Genomic DNA, 16,512 nt, shown 5'->3' on the forward strand with positions numbered 1-16,512 from the left:
AGGAAACTCTTTTATTGGTTGATAAGATTAAAGAAATTGATTGCTCCTAGTAAGGAGCTTTACAAACAAAGGGTTGAGCTTCAAATGGAACACACTTTATTACTTACATCTTTGATTGAAAATCAATTAATGAAAACCAGAAGAGATATTTATATACATAATGAAAATTGGGTAAACTGTTAGCTAATCAATTGAAGAATGCTTCGGTTAAACATCAAATTATTAAGATTCGTCAACAGAATGGTGAACTGACAATTAATCATGATGAGATAAACAAATCTTTTCAAGAGTTTTATACCTCTCTGTATTATTCTGAATTTTGTCAAGATCATAATACCATGCGTGATTTTTTTGGGAATTTGAAATTTCCAAAATTATCATCAGAAAATCTTTTAATATTAGAAACTCCTGTTACAGATGCAGAAATTAAAGGTGTTAATTCCTCTATGAATTTGGGTAAAGCACCAGGTCCAGATGGGTATACAGTTGAATTTTTTTCCTCTACTCTTTCTCCTTCCTTGGTTTTCAAAGAAGCAATTAGACTAGGTGAATTACCACAATCTTTTTACAGAGCTTCCATTTCTTTAATATTGAAAAAAGATAAAGACCCTACTGACTGTGCATCCTATAGACCAATATCCTTATTAAATGTAAATTCCAAGATCTTTTCTAAGTTACTGGCGACCAGGCTGGAGAAGGTATTACCTCAAATTATCTCGGAGGATCAAACTGGTTTTATGAAAAATCGCTATTCTTTTTTTCAATATTAGGAGATTATTGAATATTGTTTATACTCCTTCACGCAGTGCCTCAGAATGTGCCATTTCATTAGATGCGGAGAAAGCATTTGATAGAGTTGAATGGCCATATTTATTTACTGTGCTTGAGAAGTTTAATTTTAGTCCGACATTTATATTGTGGATTAAATTGATATATCTTACACCAGTAGCCTCGGTTTTTACTACCAATCAAAGATCTCCCTTTTTTCGTTTATTTCGGGGTACCAGGCAAGGCTGTCCTCTTAGTCCATTATTATTTGATATTGCTTTAGAACCTTTGGCAATTGCTATTAGAGAATCACCTAACATTTTTGGCATTACTCGCAGGATGGATATACACAAGTTATCATTATACGCAGATGACTTGTTATTATACATTTCTGATCCTGAGAAATCCATTCCTGCAGTTCTATCATTGTTGGCACAGTTTAGTAATTTTTCTGGGTATAAATTAAATCTTAATAAGAGTGAATTGTTCCCCTTAAATAGACAGGTTCCAATTTATGGAAATTTACCTTTTAAATTAGTTAATGACTTTTTTATATATACTTAGGGATTAAAATCACAAAAAGCACAAGGAGTTATTCAAGGTTAATTTTATTTACCCTTAATTGATCAGATTAAATGTTTGTTCACTAAATGGTCACCATTGTCTTCATCTCTGATAGGTCGGATTAATGCTATTAAGATTATTATTTTACCCAAGTTCTTGTATATATTACAAGTGGTACCAATTTTTATTCCAAAATCCTTTTTTGACAATGTTGATCCAAAATTTCCTCATGTATATGACAGAATAAAAATCCTAGATTTAGTAAAAGATATTTACAGAAGTCTAGGAAGGAAGGTGGATCGGCATTGTCTAATTTTAGATTTTATTATTGGGCAGTAAATATTCGACATTTGAAACGTTGTTTGAAGGATTGGGATTTATCTCCTAGCCCTCATTGGGTAAATCTGGAAACTAAATCTGTACAAGAATTTTCATTGGGTTCTATTTTAGGGACTTCTCTTCCACTTGCTCTTTCTAAATTACATAAACGAATTGACAATCCGATAGTCAAACATGCTTTACGTATATGGTTTCAATTCAGAAACTTTTTTGGGTTGAATCAATTTGTTTTAACTATTTCTATTGTATCCATTTTCTTTTTTCATCCCTCTATTATGGACCAAGCTTATTCAGCTTGGAAGACTAAAGGCATACTACGATTTTCTGATTTATTTTTGGATAATTTTTTATGTCTTTTGAACAATTATCTAATAAATATAATTTGCCTAGTTCTCATTTTTTTAGATATTTACAGATTAGGAATTTTTTAAACACTGTACTTCCTACCTTTCCAAATCTTGATTCTTCAGGTATTTGAGAAATTGTTAAAATTAAATCCTTTTCAGAAAGGTGTAATATCAAATGTTTACAATATAATTATAAAAATACATTCAGAGGCCTTTTATAAGATTAAAAATGATTGGGAAAGAGAACTTAACCTTACTATCCCTGTTGAAAATTGGGATAAAATTCTTCAATTAGTTAATTTATCCTCTATATGTGCTAAACATTCATTGATACAGTTTAAAGTTGTGCACAGGGCTCATATGTCCAAGGATAAATTGGCTCGTTTTTATTCCCATATAAATCCTATATGTGACAGATGTGATTCCGAGATAGCTTCTTTAACTCATATGTTTTGGTCATGTCCACTTTTGAAAAAAGATTGGAAAGATTTTTTTGATATTATTTCCACGGTATTGAACATTGATTTACAACCTCATCCTATTACTGCAATCTTTGGTTCACCAATGATGGAGTCAATTCATTTATCTTCTTCTGCTTGTTAGATGATTGCATTTCTTACATTAATGGCTAGAAGATCTATTTTGTTGAATTGGAAAGAAATTAATCCCCCACCATATTTCAGTGGTTTTCTCAAACTATGTTATGCCTAAATTTTGAAAAAATTAGAAGTGTCGTATATGACCCTTCTATTAAATTTGAAAAGATTTGGAGGCCATTTATTTAATATTTTCACATGATGTAATTTGACCCTGTTCCAATCCTATTTGTTTTTCTGGTTTTGATTTTATATATATATATGTTGAGAGGATGGGAGTTGGGGACACTGATGATTTTGTATCTTTTATAGATATTATAAACAGCTGATTTTTTTCTTCTTTTTCTTTTCTTTTTTTTCTCTTTATTAGTTAGTGATCAGTTTGTTAGATTAATTTTTCTTAGGGTAATAATTTTTTTCTCCTCTTCTCTTTTCTGTTTTTTCTCAACATGATATAACTAGGTTTTTTTGTTTCGTTTATATGATATTTGTATCATTCATGATTTGGGAAGACTTAACTATATTGTGCTTATTGCTTGTGTATCCTTTTATGTTCATTTTAATTTTGTAAGTTTGTACTCTCACTATCTATGTATTAATCTTATCATGTTGATATTAATAAAAAGATTGAAAAAGAAAGGATATGGACCAAATTGAGGATAAAGTTGTCAAATTTTATAATGTGATCTGGAAAATGAACCAGTGTTCAGCCGCATTACACTGTACCAGCACAATCCTTCCACTTGAGTCCATCCCCCTTGCCTGAATTTGAAACATCTACCTCTTTTCTCGCTACCACCTTTGGGTAGGATGTACAGGGGTCCTGGACCCATTTTACTCACCTCAGCACTGAACTGACTCCCAGCTGTGGACTCACTTTCGGGGACTCTGCGACTCATGTTCCATGTATCATTTGCTTACATATTTTTATTATTTGCATCATTCATCATCTTTTGCACATTGGATGCTTGTTACTATTCTTGTGTGTGGTTTGTTGTGGATTCTGTTGTGTTTCTTTGTTTTGTAGGTATCTGCAGGAAGATGAATCTCTAGATTTTTTTATGGTATACATAGATTGGTAATAAATTTACTTTGAACTTTGAACTGGGGAAGTGGCCAAGGTGATGGAGTTGAACTCAGACACTGTGAAGTGCTACATTTTGGGAAATTAAACAAACACAACTTACACAGTAGGGAACGAGGCGTGCAACTACATTGGTCCCTGAAAGTGGCAACACAGTTGGACAAAGTGGTGACCAAGGCAAATGCCATGCTTTCCTTCATTGAATGGGGCATTAAGTACAGTTGGGACGGCATTCTAGAGCTGTAAAGGACATTGACAAGACTTCACCTTGTCCAGAGGAAGAGTGTGATTAAATTAGAGAAGATACAGAAAACATCCACAAAGACATTGCTGGGACTGGAAGGTTTGGATCATGGGTAGGCTGGGACAGTTTTCCCTGAAATGAACTCTGCTGCGGGGTGACCTCACTTTAAAAATTAAGAGGAACAAAGGTATAGTGGATAATCACAGTCTTTATTGCAGAGCAGGGCCTTCAAATTATGGACAAGTTCATGTACAGGAAAGCTTTAGAAGAATGTGGACCAAATGTAGGGAAATGGGTGAAGCTCAGGAAGACACTGCAGTCAGCATGGACGATTTGGGCCAAAACACCTGTACCCATAACCTGTAACTCTCTGACTCTGCAGCATCCTCCCTAAACTGGATCACACTTCTGAAAGTTTAAATTCAGAATTCTATTTCATTGCAAATGTGTGACAGCTTATGGAGTCAGTCAATCAGATTACACTTCAAATTTCAAAGTTCAAAATTGAAGGTACATTGATTATCGAAGTATGTATGCTACATACAAACTCGAGATTCATTTTCCTACAGACAGCCAAAAACAAAAAAATACCAAATAGAACCCATTAAAAAAAACTGTCAAAATGTGCAAACCATAAAAGTAAGCAAATTGCACTCAAAACTGAAATTCATGAAAATGAGTCACAGACACAAAGCTGGTCATCACTGCAGCCGATTTAGGAGCCAATAAATTGAAGGCCACAGGCTCAGTTCAGGACAGTTCAGTTCAGCCTTGCAGAGAATAAGTTGAACACTGGTATTTCCCTCACCAATGACAGGCATAATTGTAGTGTTTTACAAGAGTTTTGAATGTTTATTATCGTGTTCAGAATCATGAAATGCAGCAGCCTTGTTTGTATCTGTAAATTCACTCTTTCTAGTCCTTTCAGTATTCGATAGGATTCAATGAAATAACTTTCCATCAAAGTCAAAGTAAAAATTTGTTATCAGTGTGCATACTTCTCACCACATATAACCCTGAGATTCTTTTTCTGCGGGCATACTTAGCAAATCTACAGAACAGTAACTGGAAACAGGATCAATGGAAAACAAACCATGCAAACTTTGACTTTGACTTTATTGTCCCCAAACTTGGCCACAAAGCCATCAATACTGTCATCCAAATCACTGACATGAAATGTGAAAAGAAGCGGTTCCAACACAGACCACTGTGGAAAACCTTGAGTCAATGACATCCAAACAGAAAGGCACCATTTTGTTCATGCTGTATGCCTCCTGCCAGCCAGCCAATCTTCTAACCATTCTTGAATCTTTCCAGTACCACTGTGGCTTCTTCTTTAGCAGCCTCCAGTATGGCATCTCATTAAAGGCCTTCTAGAACTCCAAGTAAACAATATCCACTGACTCTTTTGTCTATCCTGCCTGTAATTTCCTCAAAGAATCTTAACTGACTTTTCAGGCAAGATTTCCCCTGTATGAAACCATATTTAATCATATGCCTTAAAGTAACCAAAAACCTCATCCTTGATAATGGACTCCAACATCTTCACAACTACTGAAGTCAGGCTAACTGGACTATAGTTCCCTTTCATTTGCCTTCCTCTATTGTTAAAGAGTGGAGGAACATTCCCAATTTTCCAGTCCTAGAAAACCATTCCAGAATCTAGTTATTCTTTGAAGAACACTTCTTATTCCTCTTTCAGAACGCTGGGGTGCAGTCTATCTGGTCCAGGCAACCTATTGACCTTCAGACCTTTCAGCTTCCCAAGCACCTTCTCCTTAGTAGTAGCAACTACACTCACTTCAGCCCCCTGACATTCTCGAGTTTCTTTCATACTGCTTGTGTCTTCTTCAGTATCCTTCCTTTTGTTTATATGACAGTGTCACTGTCTCACAACTTGACATCCATTCTCACATCTTCAATTCAGAAGTCACAAGAGCAACTATGTTTGAGATGCTCCACATCTTCCAGAAGGAAGTGCCAGACTTAACTGTTCTCGGCACTTTATTTCTACCCCATGGAGGCTGCAATGTGTAGCTTCTACAAATGCAAAGATATTCCTTACCCTCACTAAAAGTATAAGAGCAGCAGTAACAGAGTAACAAAAAGAAATATTTAAATGAATCTTCCCTTGAAATTAGAACTTACTGGTGCCATTGATTTCTGTCACATAACTGCAGATCTCTCTGTTGTTGAAGACCATCACTTTAACTATTCCACTGGATCTTGCTCCAAGCTGATTCGAGGCACTGCAGTAATATTGATGGTGCTGGTGGATGAGGGATTGACAACGCAGAGCCAGTTCATTAGTATCTGAGATCTTTTGATGCCCAGATGAGGTTTGTTCATACCATGTGTACTGAATGGGAAGGGATCCCTGGAAGGACTCACAGGAAAGTGACACAGAGCCCCCGAGACATGAGACATTTGCCAGTGACAGATATCGAACCACAGGAAAAGACACAGGTTCTGTGGGAAGGAATTCAACAATCAGACACTGAAGGAACATCTGAAAATCAAAGTCTTCTTCTGCCACTTTATTAGGTACACCTGTTCACCTAGTCATTAATGCAAGTATCTAATTAGTCAATTATGCGGCAGCAACACAGTCCATAAAAGTATGCAGACATAGGCAAGACATTCAGTTGTTGTTTCAGCAAAACATCAGAATGGGGAGGAAATGTGATCCTACTGACTTTGACAATGGAATAATAGTTGGTGCCAGATGGGGAGGTTTGAGTATCTCAGAAACTGTTGATCTCCTCGGATGTTCATGCACAACAGTCTCCAGAGTTTACACAGAATGGTGCAAAAACAAAAAGTGAGCAGCAATTCTGTGAGCAAAAATGCCCTCTTAATGAGAGAGGTCGGAGGAGAATGGCCAGACCGGTTCACCTGACAGAAAGATGACAGGAATTCAAATAACCATGCATTATGACGATGGCGTGCAAAAGAGCATCTGAACCTTGAAGTGAGTGGGTCACAGCAGCAGAAGACCAGGAATATACACTCAGTGGCCTATTTAATAGTTATGGGAGGCACCTAATAAAGTGGCCACTGAATGCTTAAAGGCAGCAACTTGTGAGATATCCGTCACATGTTCAGTGGTTTTCATGAAAAAAATGACTTGCCGTAGAGAGGGAAACTTTTGACACGGATATTAACACAAAGGTAGTGAGGGATGGACAGGGTCTGGACAAAGATCTTGGAAACTGTGCTGAGGCTGAGCAGGAGGAGGAGTTTGCAGTTCTTCAGACACATCCACGAGATGGGCTTTTCTCCATTCTACAAGATTAACCCTGGGATCGGCAGGTCGTCACTTCCCAAGACATCTAATGCTCTGACCCTTCCCAGAGGAAACATGGATGAGACGTTTATTTTACTGAAGGCACAAAGTCAGTCACTGAGAAACCTACCTTCAGATACTTGTAGATGTAAATTAAATCTTGTATCAAAACCTGATTCTGAAATTCCACAGCTGTACCATCCTGTATCTCCAGAGCGAAGATCCTCTATAGTAACAGTAAATATTCCCCATTCCGGGTTATCTGTGATTGACATTCGTCCATTCTGTACATGTTGGCCATTTGTTTCCACTAAAACTGAACATAGTGGAGTCCATCCTTGGCACCAATACTTTGTGTCTGAGCTGTACATGGCGTCATAGTAACAATCGATTGTGATCGCTCTTCCCACAACTCCTCTTACATATTTCTCTGCCCACAATGCACCTGAAACTGAGGGAGGCATTTTCAGATTTGAGGGGAAAGGAACAATTAATGCAAACTAATATTTTTGAACATGATGATAAAAACCTGTCCCGGTCATATGCAGCATGGGGCATTTGTTGCCACAGCCAATTACTTTAGTGTGAGGTGCTGACAGTGCTCTTACTGTGTCAGCTGTGTCAGTGCTCTCTCCCCTGAGTCAGTACATTGTGGGTTCACTACCACTCCAAAGTCCTGAGCAGAAACCCAGGACTGACTTTCTAATGCAGTTCTGAGGGAGAGGAGCAGTGTTGAACTTTCAATTACCTCCTCTCAGCCTTTCAAATGTACACAAAGTTCCCAATGAATTAATTTGGGATGCTCCCAGATTTTTGCGTGTGTGTCTCAGATTCCAGGAAATTGCAACTGGAGGCGAAGCCTAACGGCAACTCCTTTGCTTGCATCTTCGGAAACGGCTCTATTTCTATCTTTGATAACTCTTTTTATCCCTCTCAAGATTCTTTTGAAGTCCCTGACCTGAAGTTACACGCTCAATTCAATTCTTGGCAGAAATGGGACCCGCTTTCGGGGCCTCATGACTAGCCGCTTTTCGATATGCCAAGGATGCAGGCATGGAAGACCAGTGCACCTTCAAGGTGCTGGATATTCATGGCTCTGGCGGGCGGATTCAAGGCTGGTGCATTGTGGGAGTACACGGAAGATCGTAAGTGGCGAACTGATTGCAGCCTTTGTGCCCAGGGCCCAAGTTCTTTGGGCACAGGGCTTGGAAAATGCAACACAACAGACTTTTAACACCATAAAATCAGCGATTCATATAACCATATAACTATATAACAATTACAGCATGGAAACAGGCCATCTCAGCCCTTCTAGTCCGTGCCGAACACTTACTCCCACCTAATCCCACCGATTTGCACTCAGCCCAGAACCCTCCAATCCTTTCCTGTCCATATACCTATCCATTCACTTTGTTATGTCTCCTGTGAAACTGTGAAACTGGGACACCTCTAGTCTTTGGGGAACTTTAAGTCTGTGTCTTTATTGATGCTTTGCTGCATACTTGAGTTCTCAGTGGGGGGTTGGTGATGCTTTTTTGTTGGCAGGGGGGTCATTGCTTTGCTGCTGTTTATGAGTGGGGGGGAGTTGGGGGGTATTTGGGGTTCTAACATTTAATTGTCATTTGTTCTTTGAGACACTCCTCTGTTTTTGTGGATGTTTGCTCAGGAAGAGAATTTCAGGATGTACATGGTATACATTTCTTTGATATTAAATGTACCTTTTGAAATGGGGTGGGTAAGATCATTTGAGATGATGTTTCAATTCTTGCCATTAGGCTGGTGTCCTGATTTACCCCTCATGATGTCTAAAACTGGACACTCTGATTCTGATGGAAGTTTTATATTTTGTACCTATCAAGTATTTCTCTGTGGAATTAGTAGGTGGTGCAACAGTGGTCATTAGTACTTTAGCGTCTAGAAATCCAGGTGCAATTTCAATTTCTGTAAGGATACATTGAGAGATTATATAGATAATGTATTAATTATTTCTAGATTAAAAACACACATAATGATAATGATCAACTACCAGACTGTCAAAATCCCATCCGGATTGGAAAGGCCTTTCAGGACAGAAATCTTTCATCCCTACCCACCCTGGTTTACCTTTGACACTAGATCTAGTAATGTTCTTTACTAATTGCCCCACTGAAATGGCCCAGGAATCACACTGATTTCAAGACAATAACATCAATTGTCATACTGATCCCTGCAGAGTGAGAACAGTTTCCAGAAATGGGAGACCGGATGTTCTTGCTTAACAGCCGCCAGGAGATTTCTCCACCTGGACATATTCTCTCCCGACTGACTTCACACTGTTCCCCTTTTCTCCTAATCTGCTTCCACCACTCACCCACTCAAAACTCCACCCCCTTCCCTCTCCATTCTATTTGCTCACTGTGCTTCAGCCCTCCTCAATCCCTGACCACCTAGTGGACCCAGTCTCACCCCCTCCCCCTCTCCTATTTACACGTTCTCCCTCTCCATTCACACTTGAAGCAGAGTCTCAACCCGAACCGTTGACGTTTCCCCTCCCTCTGACACAAGCTGCTTGACCCATTGAGTGAACTATGAACTCCAGTTTCTGACACCTACAGGTATTCAAGTACTGTTCTGAAAATGGTCTACGACTTCCAAACCAAAGCTGATTGTACGAATGTCCAGCGCAGTTTGTTACTCACCAGGTAGGAAACCAATCAGAAGGAATGAGGTCCACATCATTTTATTCACGGAGACCCAGCCAGGACCTATTTGTCCTCAGAGAGAAACAAAAATGGGGAAGAAAGCAACAGGGAGTTTGATCAAAAACCACAACTGGAGAGTGGGAAGTGATGATCTGCAAAGCTTTTAGCTGTATTTAGCAAGAGAGAAACACTTAAACAATTCCCAAAGATGGAATGAAATGGTAAGAAGAGCTAAAATATTCGGATCAGAAAATATATTAACAGGATGAGCTGCAACGTAAAAAGCAGACAAAATTAAAAAGGGTGAATACAGGACTGAAGGTGTTATATCTAAATGTGTGCAATATCCGAAATGAGTTAGATGATCTTGCAGCACAGTTGCAGATTGGTAGGTGTGATGTTGTAGGCTTCACTGAATCATGCTGATAAAAGATTTTAGCTGGCAGTTGGACGTCCAAGGATACACATTGTATCAAAAGGACAGACAGGAAGGAAGATAGGGTGGGGTGACTTTATTGGTAAAACATGAAATCAAATCATTAGAAATAGGTGACATATGGTTGGACAGTCCTGAATCAATTGTAGATAGAGCTAAGGAACTGCAAAGGCAAAAAGACCCTGATGGGAGTTGTATACAGACCCCCAAACAGTGGTAAGGATGTGGTCTGCAAGTTACTACAGGAGATAGAAAATGCATGCCAAAAGAGCTGGAGGAACTGAGCTGGCCAGGCAGCATCCGTGGGCTCAAAATATTGACTGCACTTCTTTCCATAGATGCTGCCCGGTCTGCTGAGTTCCTCCATTGTCTTGGGTGTGGTGCTCAGATTTTCAGCATCTACAGATTTTCTCTTGAATTTTACACCAGTCATGGGAGACTTCAATGTGCAGGTAGATTGGGAAAATCAGACTGGTGCTGGATTCCAGGATAGGGAATTTCTAGAGAGCCTCTGGAATGTCTTTTTAGAGCAGCTTGTGGCTAAGCTCACTGAGGGATCAGTTATTCTGAATTGGGTGTCGTGCAATGAATTAGGATTTATTTGGGAGCTGAAGGTAAAAGAACCCTAAGAAAAACTGATCATAATATTGTGACACCGCCCCTGAATTTCTAATAACCAGCACTATTTATTGCTCTTGTTTTAAAATGTTTTTATGTGATTATGGTGGGAAGTTCCAGTTCATTTATTGTTACATTTTCGCTTGGATTATACAGTTATTTGCTTGTGTATTTGTGGGTCACCCTAACTGTAACGGGGGTGTGTGATGGTTACCTCCCCTGTCTGTATGAGACTGGTTGGGTTCACTTTCCAGATCATGGCTATTTTGTGGTTATCAAAATATAATGGTTATTGAGTTCAATGAGTATCCTCATCTGTCATTGTGGACCAAATATTCGCCACATTGGTGTCAGGAGTCGGATGCAAAATTGACGACAAGATTGAAGAGCTACGATATTGTATAGAGTGTCTTAAGACACGGGTAATATGTCCAGGACCGAGCGGTATGCCTGCCCCATACCGGGCTCATGAGACGAGACCCGAAGGAGGACCTGGGAACTGAGGTTCATGCCTTCCCAGGGAGCCCCGATGGAGCGATCGTACCAGGATCTCCAACCCGGGGGACACGGCGGAGTGCATCACCCGCCTCTGTCACGATGCGCACCAGGGAATACAAGACGTCGTAGCTACGGGAGGATGGGCACGATGGCAGATGCCGCTGGAGCAAGAGGAAGACCAAAGGGCATCAACCATTCACGCCACAAGATCAACCCTGGAGCTCCCAGACACAACGGTCCAGCTGCCTGGAGCAAGTCAAACTAACTTGCCGCATGGCACAACAGGTAGAGCCCACCGGGATGGCGGGGCACCTTGCCCTGGCTCTGGAGGGGTTGTCCCTGTAAGCCCTCATCGACCTAACATTGGCTGAGCAGCGTGACTACCACGTCCTTGTATCAGTGCTGGAGCGCCGTTTCGAGCAATGAGGGAAGAACTGTGCCACAGACGACACAGTGTGGGAGAAAGCTTGGGGGCCCTTGCAGCAGATCACTGCCCCTGTACTGGGCAAGGCTACCGCCAGTTCCCTCCTGCAGCCCAGGAAGAGCTCGCCTTCTTCACTTCTGTAAACGTGCTGACGTCAGAGCGTCTTCAGCAGCATGTTCGCCCGACATCGGCAGCGTCGCTGGCCGGGGCAGAGAGGGCAGAAGCAATTTTAGCGCCCCAAAGACATCCCTTTTGAACAGAGATTAGGAAGTAGGTGGGATGTAGAAGCAGCTTTCATGCAAACTCAGCACACAGTACTCCACTTCATTCCCTCTCTGAAGTCTGTGCCCATTCTTTGAAGTAACTTTTAGAGCTGACCTCTTCTGAATTCTTTTCCCTCCGTTGGTGCGATTTCAAGAGCTCTGATGGGATTTCACTTTGCTTTAGTTAGATGTGAGGGGAAAACCTACTGAATGGAATTACCCATTCACAATGGGGAAAAGCCACATCGGATCTGTTCTTAAACCAACTCAACTCCATTTTGATAGGAAATGGTCTGTGTAAGTAGACAACCTCTGTAGTTTCTATTTCTCATAGAATTATAGGGCATAGTAAACAGACAGGTCACACTTGTCTAAGGAGAAGACATTTTTATCTTACCTATCTCACCTCCATACCCTAACCCCACATAACTTTGCATAGATTCTCAGTTGCTTGCTTCGCAATATCCCTGTTCAACTGGTTAGATCTTTCAATGTTACTCAAACAGTGATCTATCCAGAGTCCTGCTGTGCAATTCCCTGGACCAGATGAAATCTGAGAGAGCTTCAGTACAAGGGATAACAATTCTCACAGGTCACACTTGTTGGAGAAATATTACAGAATCAGGTTTAATATCACTGGCATATTGTATGTCCTGAAATTATTTGTATCGACACCATCTAAAGTTTAATTTAACAATGTTAATTGTTCAACTGCCTGAACTGCTGAGATCCCCCAGCATTTTGAGTGTGTTGTTTCATTGTTCATCCTTGATTTCATTGTAGTGTGAGGATTGAGGTGATCCAAGAATGTGGCTGATTTATATATTTATATTGTCCTGAATTATTGTTGCTGACTTTGCAATTATCTATAAACACTTAATTTCACATTGCATAGAAATGGATAAATGATAAAATAATTCAGTACAGACAGAGAGTTTTTGTTACTTTGGGTTTGTTACATTTGTTTTAGGGGAAAACAGTGCAGTATATTAGCTGTGAATGTATAGCTGCTTAAACTCTGTACTTTGTAGAGTATGAGTGCTGTCACTGCTGTCATCTGTGCAATGTTTATCCTCAGCGAAGGACGTGGTCAGAACTTCTGTCTTTATTTATCTTACCAAATAGAATATACAGAAGTACCAATAGATGCTATATATAAACAAATTGTTCCACCCTCTTCCTGTATTGCCCCATCGCTCCTTGGAAAGCTTCTCAACAAGTATGGTTCAATATGCTGATGAGGACAAGTGCAGATATGCAATATATCTTCAGATAAGCATTTTTCTTTCAGCAAGATCTCTGAACAACAATAACAATTCCATGAAGAAAAGATTTTTTGACCTTTGTGTTTAAAATTAATCCCAATCCTGTGCACAGCTGTAAATACTTCTATGTGATCATAAAACGTTTTCCTGTAGGTTGTTGGGAAGACATCCAAGAACTGAGGCTTTAGAAGGTATTGGTCAGACTGCACTTGGAATATGTTGAACAGTTTAGGAATCCCTATCTACGAAAGGATGTGCTGTATTTGGAGGAGATTCATAGGAATGATCCCAGGAATGAAAAAGCTTGAGTTTAGAAGAATGAGGGGGAAATTTCATTGAAACCTCTTGAATAGTGAAAGGCCTGGATGGAGCGTATGAGCAGACGACATTTCCTATCGTGGAGGAGTTTCGGACAAGAGGACACAGCAACAATATGATAACCCTTTTGCAAAGAGATGAGAAGGAATTTGTTTGGTCAGAGAGTGATGAACCTGTGGAATTCATTGAAAAAGACGGCTGTGGAGGCTACATCATTGTGAATATTTGAAGTGGATGTTGCTGATTCTTGATTGGTAAGGGTGTCGAAAGTTATGCGGAGAATGGGGCTGAGGTGGATAATAAATCAGCCATTATAGAATGGTGGCATAGATTGATGGGCTAAATGGTCATTATGTTCTTGGATTATTGTCTTCTGGTCTTAAGTGATGAAATAATACAGGAAGAGAATGGAACAATTTGTTTACATCAGACATCCACTGGCACTTCCTTAAAGTCTGATTTATAAGTCAAGTAAAGAGCACAGAAGTTCTAAACACATCCACTGAGAATTTCTTTGGGATGTCCTTAGAAAGAGGATGGGCCTCTTTCAGAATCAGAATCAGGTTTGTTTTCACTGTCTTCTGATGTAAAATTTGCTGTTTTGCCACAGAAAAAAAAAACGAGCAAGTTCCTTCCCTTAGACTTGTAATGAGCTTGGGTTGATCAAGTCCAGATTCACAAGTGGGTCCACTGTAACTGGAATTATCTCGGGCTAATCAACAGCCAGACCTAACCTGTAGAAGTCAAGAGCTCCAAACAGCCTCTTTTTGCTTCACATCCTCACACAGCTAGTAAGGGATATCGTGCCATATTCCTCCTTGTCAGTGAGGCACTTCAAAGTTCAAAATCAAATTAAATTTATTATCAAAAGACTTGTATGTCACTATATACTGTGCTACCACAACTGCAGTTACAATAATGCAGTTCACCTGTTTTACTTCCAAGACATTTTATTCTATGTATGTACATTTATGGGTTACAGGCACATGTTAGTACTGAGAAAAGTTACACAGTCTGTTACAGGTTTACAACCTGATAACCAATGTAAACTACAATAATTTGCAGCTCACTCATTTTAATCAACACTCAACTTTTATTTCTCTTGTTTATTCTCCTTTAGGATATTTGTGCATTGACTGGGAATCATCATGCTTGTGTCCCTTTCTCTATTTATTCACTATGCATTATGATAGGTCAGTAAACTTGCACCTTATCAAAGTTCAAAAAGTTTATGATAAATTTATTATCAATGTACATATGTGTTACTATATCCTATCCTGAGATTCATTTTCTTGCAGACATTCACAGTAGAACAAAGAAATATAATAGAATCAATGAAAAACTACAGACAAAGAATTACAACCAATGTGCAAAAGACAAATTGCAAATAAAAATAATAATTTTAGGAAATGAATAAGACTGAGAGCATAAGTTGTAGAGACCTTGAAATTGTTTCCACAGGTTGTCTAGTCAGTTGAGGTGACTGATTCGGGAGCCTGATGGTTTAAGGTTGATAAATGTACCTGATGATGTGGTGTGGGACCAAAGGCTCCTTTACTTCCTTCCTGGTGGCATCAGTGAGAAGAAAGCATAGCCTAGATGGTGGAGTAGTTTTTACCTGAAACTGCACCAGCAAATGATGAGGAACTATTGCGTACTTGCTCTTGTGGAAACATAGCTCTGGGACAACATCCCCTGCACCATCAGACTTCAGACCATGCCACTCAGGGATTTGGACAAATATTATTGATAATTATGTTTCTCAATGTATGTGCTATCTGAACCATATGTGCCATGTGGTGTGCTGTGTGTTACTGTGTTCTGAAGCTCAGGACATCCAAGGTGGTAATCTCCGGATTACACCCGGTGCCATGAACTAGTAAAGGTCAGAACAGGAAGATAGCGCAAGGGATTTAGGTGGGGTGGAGTTTGTTAGGTGTATTGGGGAAGTTTTCCTGATGCCATACATAGATAAGTCAACTAGAAGAGAGGCAGTACTTGATCTGGTATTGGGAAATGAACCTGGTCAGGTGTCAGATCTCTCAGTGGAATAGCATTTTGGAGATAGTGATCGCAACTCTTTCTCCTTTATCTTAGCACTCGGAAGGGATAGGAGCAGACTGTTTAGGAAAACATTTAATTGGGATAGGGGGAAATATGATTCTTTTAGGCAGGAATTTGGGAACATAAGTTGGGAACAAATGTTCTCAGGAAAATGCATGGCAGACCTCCATGGGTTTGTTCCACTCAGGAAAGGGTGGTAGGGTAAAATAACCATGTCATATAAAAGATGCAGAAAATCTATTTAAGAAAAGAAACACTTACAAAAGGTTCAAGAAACAAGATACTTTTTGAGCTCTAGGAAATTAGAAGGGTGCCAGGAAGGAGTTCAAGAATGAACTAGAAAGAAAGAGCTAGAAGAAGACATGAGAAGGCTTTGCTGAGCAGGATTAAGGAAAACCTCAAGACATTCTACAAGTATGTGAAGAGCAAGTGGATGAGTCATGTGAGAAGAGGACCAATTAGGAGTGATAGTGGAATCATGTGCATGGAGCTGATGGAAATAGCAGAGGAACTTAATGAATACTTTGCTTCAGTATTCACCAGTGAAATACACACACTTCTATGTCAGGAATAATTCTTAAAACTTTAAGATGGTAAAGAATACATCTACTTCCTATAGATGCTGCCTGACCTGCTATGTGCCACCAGCATTGTGTGTGTGTTGCAACTAATTATTTTGTGTTTTATATTTTAAATAATTTACATCACTTTGTAGAG

The 16,512-nt window shown here is 39.6% G+C and overlaps 1 protein-coding gene across 1 annotated transcript in view; it reads right to left on the bottom strand.

Annotated features, from left to right (window-relative positions):
* Positions 1-16,512, bottom strand: part of LOC132381039 (polymeric immunoglobulin receptor-like) — a 48,388-nt gene that overhangs the window by 12,240 nt on the left and 19,636 nt on the right. Inside the window, exons 4-6 of the mRNA XM_059950152.1 lie at positions 9,907-9,972; positions 7,359-7,679; positions 6,091-6,411 (exon numbers count right to left, since the gene is read on the bottom strand). Of these exons, the coding sequence (XP_059806135.1) occupies positions 6,091-6,411; positions 7,359-7,679; positions 9,907-9,946 (682 nt within the window). The 5' untranslated portion in view covers positions 9,947-9,972. The remainder of the gene's footprint in view (positions 1-6,090; positions 6,412-7,358; positions 7,680-9,906; positions 9,973-16,512) is intronic.

This window comes from Hypanus sabinus, chromosome 25, assembly GCF_030144855.1.
Source record: "Hypanus sabinus isolate sHypSab1 chromosome 25, sHypSab1.hap1, whole genome shotgun sequence".
Lineage (NCBI taxonomy): Eukaryota > Metazoa > Chordata > Chondrichthyes > Myliobatiformes > Dasyatidae > Hypanus > Hypanus sabinus.